This window comes from Camponotus vicinus, unplaced genomic scaffold (genome assembly GCF_025532165.1).
Source record: "Camponotus vicinus isolate PSW18456_S1 unplaced genomic scaffold, iyCamVici1.0 SCAF_8, whole genome shotgun sequence".
NCBI lineage: Eukaryota > Metazoa > Arthropoda > Insecta > Hymenoptera > Formicidae > Camponotus > Camponotus vicinus.
The window spans coordinates 10,618,781-10,628,659 of NW_028141980.1; the positions used below are offsets into that span (position 1 = coordinate 10,618,781).

The 9,879-nt window shown below is 29.5% G+C and overlaps 3 protein-coding genes across 6 annotated transcripts; 2 read left to right on the forward strand and 1 right to left on the reverse strand.

The window, feature by feature from the left end:
• The first annotated feature begins 744 nt into the window (after positions 1 to 744).
• On the forward strand, positions 745 to 4,707 carry LOC145975906 (dystrophin-1). The gene is made up of 11 exons (XM_083106667.1): positions 745 to 815; positions 1,333 to 1,495; positions 1,569 to 1,776; positions 1,937 to 2,180; positions 2,275 to 2,386; positions 2,458 to 2,624; positions 2,684 to 2,793; positions 2,862 to 3,084; positions 3,145 to 3,478; positions 3,566 to 3,859; positions 4,010 to 4,707. The coding sequence occupies exons 2-11, from the start codon at positions 1,396 to 1,398 to the stop codon at positions 4,129 to 4,131; spliced, it is 1,914 nt and encodes a 637-aa protein (XP_082962793.1). The 5' UTR covers positions 745 to 815; positions 1,333 to 1,395; the 3' UTR covers positions 4,132 to 4,707.
• LOC145975909 (glycerophosphodiester phosphodiesterase 1) lies at positions 4,500 to 7,718 on the reverse strand. 2 transcript variants are annotated; one of them, XM_083106674.1, is made up of 6 exons: positions 7,474 to 7,718; positions 6,526 to 7,402; positions 6,035 to 6,210; positions 5,649 to 5,850; positions 5,329 to 5,558; positions 4,500 to 5,224 (listed from the first exon to the last, which is right to left on the reverse strand). In XM_083106674.1, the coding sequence occupies exons 2-6, from the start codon at positions 6,853 to 6,855 to the stop codon at positions 5,083 to 5,085; spliced, it is 1,080 nt and encodes a 359-aa protein (XP_082962800.1). In that variant the 5' UTR covers positions 6,856 to 7,402; positions 7,474 to 7,718; the 3' UTR covers positions 4,500 to 5,082. The 2 variants fall into 2 exon arrangements, with proteins under 2 accessions (XP_082962800.1, XP_082962799.1); XM_083106673.1 differs by lacking the exon at positions 7,474 to 7,718 and having other exon boundaries at positions 6,526 to 7,437.
• Positions 7,645 to 9,733, forward strand: Hacd1 (3-hydroxyacyl-CoA dehydratase 1). Of its 3 annotated transcripts, none has more exons than XM_083106681.1 (6): positions 7,645 to 8,002; positions 8,054 to 8,210; positions 8,440 to 8,554; positions 8,895 to 9,130; positions 9,214 to 9,395; positions 9,488 to 9,733. In XM_083106681.1, the coding sequence occupies exons 2-6, from the start codon at positions 8,131 to 8,133 to the stop codon at positions 9,568 to 9,570; spliced, it is 696 nt and encodes a 231-aa protein (XP_082962807.1). In that variant the 5' UTR covers positions 7,645 to 8,002; positions 8,054 to 8,130; the 3' UTR covers positions 9,571 to 9,733. The 3 variants fall into 3 exon arrangements, with proteins under 3 accessions (XP_082962807.1, XP_082962805.1, XP_082962804.1); XM_083106679.1 differs by having other exon boundaries at positions 8,076 to 8,210; XM_083106678.1 differs by having other exon boundaries at positions 7,646 to 7,998; positions 8,076 to 8,210.
• The last annotated feature ends 146 nt before the right edge of the window (positions 9,734 to 9,879 follow it).

Below are 9,879 nucleotides of genomic sequence, written 5' to 3' on the forward strand. Positions count from 1 at the left end.
TCTGATTGGTCAACTCCAATCGCAACGAAGCCCGCAACCCGTAGTGTGATTACGGCTTTTATGCGTTCCGTTTAAGACTAATGTTACATTTTTCGTACGACAAATTTTTTAAGCATGTTGATTGGCTGCGGGATAGTAATTTTTTTATTCTTCAGAAACTTTCTATTCTGCAGCCAATTAATATGTTTAAAAAATTTGTCGTACGACAAATGTAATATTAGCCTAACACTAGAAAAGACTCGAATTATTTGATCGACCAATCAGAGCGAAGAGATCTTTATTCTTTTCATTCTGATTGGTCAATTAAAAAGGTTTAGCAGCATTCGTAGCATATTAAACAGAACACACTCAAGATTAAATCATTTATTACAGTAATGTCATTGGCCGCATTCAGCAGACTCAACCGCTAAGGTCCATATTCTGAATCCTCTTATCGATAAAAGTGCCTCTAAAAGTAGCTTATAAGCCTTCTGATTGGCTATAAGCCACTTTTAGAGGCACTTTTATCGATAAAAGAGGATTCAGAATATGGACCTAAGTAGCAATCGAACATGATTGGTTTCTACTTTCAGGTCCGACCAATCAGCGTCGAATTACATCGGAAAATCTAGTAATGTTGCCCAACTGTTGTCTGCTGAATACGGCCATTGGTTGTTCTTCGGGATCTATCGGTTCAATTTTTAATCAATTTCTAGTAAATTTTTGCATTCCTTAACATTTTTGTTTATCTATATGTTTCATTATCTATGATTTAAACGTAAATTTGTTGTTTACATCAATATTTAAACTATCCAATTATGTTGAGCTGATAGAGAGTAAGTTTTTTTTTCAAAATTTCTGTATTAATATTGTTCTCTACATGTTATAATTTTAATATTATAATTTTATGTATATATTTAATACATATATTATTTCTGTTGTGCAATTAATATCATAGCTGATTTTATTTTTTAATTAATTAGAAATACATAAATGATTTAGTCTCTATATAGTTGATATTTATATACAAATAGAAAGTCAAATGTAATATTTTCTTTCTAATATTTTTTTTACTGTTAGTATTTCTTTGTAACATAATTTATTGCATTAAAACACTAAATAAGATTGTTTTATATATGCTGTGTATATATGTTGTATAAACAGATATGTATGAACAAGATTATCCAGAAACATGTATCATATAAAATTAACATTAACAATTTTAACATCTTAACATCTTAAAATCTTAACATTAGTATAAGTTTATTTCTTTTAATATCATATAAATAGAATAGAAAGATGTATGCTTTATATAAATGTAAAAAAAAAGTTTCTATTTCGTTATTAATATAGATTTAAAGTTATGCTTGAAAAGTAACTTCAGACACATCAAGCTCAAAGTAACAATATTCAACCATGGAAAATATTATGCAATCTATACAAGGATGTAATGCCATTCGTTATACATCTTATAGAACTGCTGCAAAGATGCAGATATTACATAAAAAATTGAATAGTAAGTTTCTCATATTTCATCTAATTTCTCTTATAAAATTTTACTTTTTTTGAAACTATTTTATTTTATATAGTGCAATATGTACAGTTGGAATTAATAGCAGGAGTATTTGAACGTCATAGACTTTCCATCACTGAGAATTGTGTTAATTTAGACTCGAGTGAGATTGAGGATGTTTTATCTGATATTTATTTTGCGGCACAGAAAGAAAGTAATTTCAATTTTGATGTTGATTTTGTAACAAAGCTTGCTACAAATTATATTTTAACTACCTTTGACAAGTAAGTTTTTGTTATTTTTTCTTTTTATTCTAAATAATATTAACACATTAATAATTTTAGATATTAAATGTGTATCTTTATACATATATGTAATACAATATCATCAATAAATTAGTTTCATAACGAAAAAGAAAATTCTAATAACTTTTTAACTTTGCAGACAAAGTACTGGAAATATTTTAGTGTTTTCAGTAAAAGTTGCATTGGTATTATTGAGTAATGGTAAATTACAAGAAAAGTATGGATATTTGTATCAGCAACTAGCCGATCACAATGCATGTTTATCTAGAGCTGGTTTGCATACCTTATTAACAAATATTTGTAAAATAACAGAAATGCTTGGAGAAACTATAACATATGGGTATGAACAAATTCAGACACATATAGATGCCTGTTTTGTAAAGGTATAATGCAATTTATTCTGTATTCATTATTTTTATTAAAAATAAATTATTTTAAAACACATGAAAAATGAATATCTTTTAAAACACATTTTAGTCTCAAGGAGGTCTTGGAATTACTGAAGCAGAGTTTGCTGCATGGATCATGCAGGAACCTCCTCTGCTTGTCTGGATAACAACATTCAATCGATTAAAATCTGCAGAACATAGTAAGTGACAGAATTAAATTGTTACATATGACAACAAAATATAACAAAATAAATTATATTTTTCTTTGCAGTTGTACATAATATCAGATGTTCTTCATGTAAAGTAACACCAATACAAGGACCAAGATATACATGCTTGAAATGCACAGGATATCATCAATGCCAAGAATGTTTTCTCTTAGGCAAAACATCAAATAAGCATAAGTTAAAGCATCCAATTCGTGAATTTTGCATGAAGGTATGTTAAATTTCTTCTGTTATGTGAATTGAATTATTTAAAAGGATAATACTTTGCAGACATCACATCGTGAAGTTACAAAACTAATCATTGAACTGATCAGGAATAAATTGAGATTATGTCCCACTAGAACAATCGCAATAGAGGATCCAGTTGCAAATGTTACCAGGTTTGTGTAAACTGCACAATTTTATATATAATTGTACAATATTCTTAAACAACTTTTTTTATATATAGTAATGAAACAAGACGTATGGATTATGGTTCAGTGAGAAGTACCATTAAACGAAAGATTCTCAGCGACCCGCAAAAGGAACTACAAAGTATCATAATGCATTTGGAAGAGGAAAATCGACAACTACAAATTGAATTGCTCGACATACAAGGCACCAAAGCAGAGAGATTACAACGTCACAGAGCGACCATCGAATCTCAATTGCAACGACTAAAAACGCTTAAGGTATATTAAGTGGAAGATTGTTTAGACATTGTTCATTAACACTGTGTTTAATTTTTGCAGAAATACTTATTTACCGATATGACTCAAGTACCACAGATTATCACTCGTATGCAAAGCACTCCAATGTTACCGCCTTTATCATCCAGACTTACAGCACTGCCTTTAGAATTCGAATTGAGTCCGATTATTAGACAAGACATTGCAGATCCACAAAAAACACTTCATAGAAAAGATAAATTAATATCAGATAGTTTTAATACCTCATCACCTATAGAGCATACAGTAGGGGAAGATAATGCCAACGCTCTCTCTTGTGCTCAAGAGACTTTTACGAATTCTGGATTCGGTAATATACCAGAAAACAGTCGTATGGAATTAAGTACTTGGATTGGAGGTGAATATACCTGAATATACAAAGTATATCGACACGAAAAATGATTATTGATAGATTTATGCAAATATGTATTGAATTAAATTTTAGGAACAAGAAGAGAATTGAGTACAGCTGACAGTGGTTTCTCTCAGTGGTTGGCTGCTGGCAATTCGAATTGCAAAAATAACTATGTAGCTAATGCAGCAATTAGTAACACAAATAATGATTCATCGTTGATAGCTTCTCAATCTCCTACAGGCATACATAGAGACAATACTCCATCTTCCTTACAACGGCCTGACAAACATTCACAACATAGTAGCTTACAAAATATTCAAGGAGATCTTAATGATATACTAGACAGACTGCAAAATATGGTTGCCAATGACTATTTGCTTGATGGTAAGTAATTATTAAAAAGAAAATAGAAAAGTAGAATAGTAGGTGTTAGATTTTTAAATATAATAATTTTATAATAAAATTTTATCTCGATATATAGCACAAGTTAATGCAAATATGTATATATAGCTAATTTATATATGATTTCTGTAGAATCGTATGATGGTAATGACAATTGTAAATTGAAACGTGCCACAACAGAAATGGAAGATTTATTAACCGGCCTCATTGAAGGTATGGAATCTCGTAAAAGTAAACTTACTACTATTGTTTGAAGGATTAATACTTCAAATTTAAAACCTAAATATTATATATTTAAAAATTTATATTCTTTTTTTATGTTGCAATGACTTTTTCTTTTATGCATAATTTCAATAATAATCTTAAAAACTTATTATTGGCATATTATGAAACATATAAATGTGCCATTTTATGACATTATGCATTATCCAAAGAAAGAATGTACTTAATTACTATAAACAATAATGTGTACTTAATTACTGTAAACAATAATGTGTGTACCAAGATTTGAGATATCACACATTATAATCACATAGTTGTATTTAATACAGTGATCAAATGTAATTATGGTCGTTATATTTAATAGACTAAAATATTTTTTGACATTGTATGTATATTTATATAATATTTGTGCAATCATGAAAGAAGTAATCTATATCTTGATATTCATATTGACAAAGAATTGTTTTATGATTATATATATATAAAAAAATGCGGATAAGTTTTATATATAAATTTTATACATAGTCATACACATACATACGCGCGCATCTTTTTAAGAGTTATAATTTACTCCTAATTAGGTAATTATAATAAATCTTATTATATAATGCCAGAAGAATCATTTTAACTCTCCATTTAAGTTTCCTATATATATCGAATCAATTTGTTATTGTGTGCTTTTCATAAACATATATACTTTTGTACAAAACATATTTTATATCAAAGTAATTTTATTTTTATAAAATGAAAATTTTGCATACATACATTCGATCAAAACATAAAAGCGACAGATTTTTTTGCGTCCAATTATAAAACAAATATCTTATATTCTAAATTTAAGTCAATTTTACGACCCGACTAGATGATTGATCATGATATATAATCTACATAAAAGTAGAAAAATTTGTACAATATATAATAATGTCAGCATACCATATAAAAAGTCTTTGAAATTAATACTGAACAAATATATCGGACATTTATTACATGTCCTTCTCTAGATGTAGCGTATCAGTTAGATAAGTGACTTTGAAGAGCCTCGAGAAGTGCGTTTTCTCTGACGGCCGATTTACCGGCCATGTCATTACACGGATATCACGATCGTACCATTGTTCTATGACGCGTCTGAAATAAAATTATATTTCACAGTTTATATATATATAAAATTCGTTTACAAATATATACATATAAACTCACTGAACATTTGATTTGAATAAATTGCTACGTACGGATTGACTATGTCCTTGTGCAATATTATAGCAGAAATGCCAACAATATAATAAACGAAGCGAGATAATAACCACTCGTATAAAATCTCCAAAACGCAAGCTGCCAAATGCTTAAACAGATTATGAAATCGTGCCGCGCTAGGCGCTTCCAGGCCGGTATACGATACTCTCGAAAAATAATACGGCCTCCAAGCAAGACTCGAGACAATACGTGGCTCTTTCTTTCGAATCTGAATATAAGATTAAGAGTATTCACAGATGGAAAATATTTCCTCCTAGTGTATAAATTATTAGTGTTTGAATAAAATTTCCATATGTACCATGTATATTATAATTGGATTGAAACTCGAGACGAGGCCTCTTTCAAATAACTTTGGATATTTTTTGTACATATCCAGAACAATTTGCACGACATCCATCCTTGTTTCTTTTATGTCTATAATTATTCTCTGTTCGCTATTCAGACATTCTTGCAGTGCATCTTCTAATAGCGCAATTCTCTCGCCATTAGAAAATTTGTCTCTATGGTAAAAAATATACTTTTTTTCCATTAAAATACTCAGATATATGTTACATTACTGTATAAGGTGCATTTTATATATAAATTATGTAATTATATAATTATATATAAATTATAATTAGACTGAAAAAATATATATGTACATAATCATATGTAAACAAATAATTATAAATTATATAATCATACCTAAGTGGATGATTATAAGTTATATCTAACTCTCTCAATTCCTCCCATGTCATCTCACTAACTGTTCCTGTTTGGCCTGTAAGTCTTTCAATTGTTGGGTCATGGAATAATATTGGAATGTTATCTTTTGTTAGTCTTATATCAAGCTCTATAGCATTGCAACCCTTTCCCTTGCTCTGTAAAAAGTATAGGTAATGTCAAGTAAATATTTCCAACATATATATGTATACATACATATATGCGTAGAAATATAAATGTATAAATATTTCTAGTGAATAATTAGAAATACAATAGAAATATTTAATGATTAAATAGGGTGATTTATATTATATTAGTTCCTTTCACTTTATATTATCAAGCAGCAATTATGTTAAATAAGCCAATAACTGAAATACAAAAAGTATTTATATCTCAGTATTTTGGACTAGTGCAACAGGAATTCTACAAATATTTTATATAGCTAGATAATATTTTGAATTATATAATTTTACATTTCGGAAAGCCAGCAAACTGTTTTCAGGATAATCAAGTCCTCCACCACGATGAGCCACCACTCGCATGCAGTATTGCTCTCTGTGTTTTTCAGACACAGAATTATCTTTGTCTAAGAGGAGTGGGTTCACACCGAGCACTTCTTGGACAAATTTTATAGGCGGAGGGGATACTCTGGCCAATCTCAGCGCAATCACAATAATTAACGAGCCCCAAACAATCCAAGGAATGCAAAACTCGTATAGGACAGTGATTAATACACTCAGTAATACTTGTAAAAATATCCATAATAAGGCGCTATTTAAGATTAATTCGATGATTCTGTGCATTTTTTTGGTGTTAATTCTTTACTACAGTTATGTACTTAAAAATTCCCTTGTCATGTACGAGAGAATTAGGCGGATATTGCGTGATCGCGCAGTCTTATATTATTATTTAAGAAGAGAAATAGGCAAAAATTATTACTTCATAAAAAATTGTAATAGAAGCCGACAAGTATCGAAAAATGCGCGAAACTAAGCATGATAATTCTTGTCGCAAGTATTTCATCGGCGATTTGTGCGAAACACATAATTCCTTTCATTTGCAAGTCGCACATTAAATTTTTTATAGAGCGTGCATTAATTTGCACGAATTCCAAAGCTTCTAAAGCATCGCAAATCGCTCGTATGTAAGATTTAGACGCGTTTTGCAAACCAGAAGCTGTCTTTCTGTCTCAATAAGACTCATCGAAGTGATTTTATCTGTCCTTCCTTTCCATCTCACTGTTTTTTTCATTTATTCTTCTTTCATGCTCTTTTTCTCTCATTCGATCGATTGGCGGGCAATTTACACGGCAAGTACCTCACTCGGACAATCAACACACAAATCACACGCCTAACAACAAAAATGTTATACAATAACGAGTACGCAATCTCGAGGCTGGTTCTCTTAAGGAGGATTCATACCGTCTCTTGTGTTTGATGCACGACATCCAATGGAAGAGTCCGTTCTCTAGAGATGAAGACGTCATTGATTAGAATATTTTCTATTGGATCAAACTTACACGATGTAGTGTGAATCTTCCATTATGCGGTGCGATCAATGAATACAGAATATACGAAGAAATAAATTAGATAAATTTGGACAAGAATCCTTTCATAAATCTTTCACATGCGCAAAGAAACCTCCGAATTAATTTGATGAAATTTCATTGACAGATTTTTTTGAATGGATGTGTAGAAATAATAGATAATTTAGATTTACACGCATATCTTTTTCCACTCTAAACATACTCGTACTGTTTACTTACGTAATGCAAAAAGGTTAAAAAAATAGTATTACTTATAACCTTGCGAGTTAAAAAAATGAATGTGTATGAAATTTGTGATGAGCGAAAAAATTCGCCGCGAGATATGTAATTGGATTCATGAAAGAATATACTTTGGCGTCTTCATTCTTGATTAATAATCAAATACATAGCTGATTGTTGCGTATGTATGTACATAAATAGGGATTTTCACTATGACAGCATGCATATTAAAAAAGCGATTATACATTCTCGGTGAAGCATCAAATCACCCAAGAACGAAGCGACAAGACGTTTGAAAAAAATCTGCGTAGACATGGCTGGAACGAAGTCCAAAAAACCCAGCGCTCTCTCAAAATTTTATCTGGCGTCGTATAATCTCGGACAGACTTTGGGGTATATTGATTTTTTTCTATAATTTGTGAAATAACGAAATGTATAGAGTTACGAAACGAGTAACTTTGAAGTCACCTTTCTCTAAAATATTTGCTTTTTAGAATATTCTGTCTTTAAGAAATTTATTTATTAGTCTACTATTTTTACATAAAGAGCTTTTCTCTATATATTATATTTTCTTTTATATATTATTGCAACACATTTTCGAAAATAAAATTTTCTCTTTTAGATGGAGTTACATATTGTACCAAGTTATACAACATTACATCAATCCTTCTCGTGAAACCTTGTGGGATAAAACAGAGCTAGCTGTAATTATTTTCCAAAATGCAGCTGTATTAGAGGTATTTATATCTTAAAAATATAAGCAGAATATAAGCAGCAGCAAGTCATTTTTAAAATTAATAATTTGTAAATTTCTAGTGAGAACATTATTAGCAATAGTATTTGAAAGTGTTATGTAAAAGTTATATAACATAAAATTATATATTATACCCAGATAAGCATGATTGATTATATTGCTATCATATTGAGTAATATGATTATATGATCATATTGTTGTCAACAATTGTTATCATGTTTCATAAATAATTAACTATCTGGATGTATTATACACACACACACACACACACATACATGCATTATTTATTTGTGAATGGTTTGTTGAAAGTTTATTTTTTTTAGATAATACATGCAGCAACTGGACTGGTACCTTCCAATGTTATAATCACAACATTCCAAGTTTTCAGCCGTGTAATGGTTGTAGTTGGAGTTATCTTAGCTACTCCTTATAAATATGCTGCTGCATCTCCAGGACTTCCTCTAGCTCTCGTTGCATGGTCTATCACAGAAATCATTAGATACTTTTATTACTTTGCTCATCTTGTTAATATTGTGCCACATATATTGGTCTGGCTCAGGTAAACAAATTTATTATTAAAAAATTTTAAATTTGATAGGTGTTGCTTAATTTGTATAAACATTAATTAAAATGTGACTTTAGATATACCACGTTTATTATACTGTATCCAATTGGTGTAACTGGTGAATTATTATGTTTTTATGCTGCTGTACAATATTCTAATGCTAATCCTGATTCATGGAGTTTCGTTTTACCAAACAAATGGAATTTCACATTTAGCTATTTGTATATTCTGATAACAGTTATGTTAGCTTACATACCATGTAAGTACACGATACTCCACAAATATAAATAGATAAATAGATAGAATAGTATAGAAAATAAAATTATAAATTATATATACATTTTGTTGCAGTTTTTCCTCGTCTTTATATGCATATGTTTGCCCAAAGGCGCAAAATTCTCAATCCCAATGCTGCGGCTAAAAAAGTTCATTAGCTTTAAAGTTTATATATAAAAAAAAAAAAATACAAAAATAGATTGCCATATATAAATTTCTATATAAATATATATGTATATAGGTGGAATGTGAAAAGTGGGAAAATTTATTTTGTACTAAACATTAATTTAAAGATATTAAATATATACCATAAAATATTTATATTGTGTATTTTTTTTATTCTGTTCAAGCTGCTAGACTAACTATTTTTGTTATCAATAATTATTGCATTGTCTCAATTATTGAGACTAATTTGGGGTAATTTTGAACTTTTCTTTTAGCGATATGATATCGATTATCGATTGCAA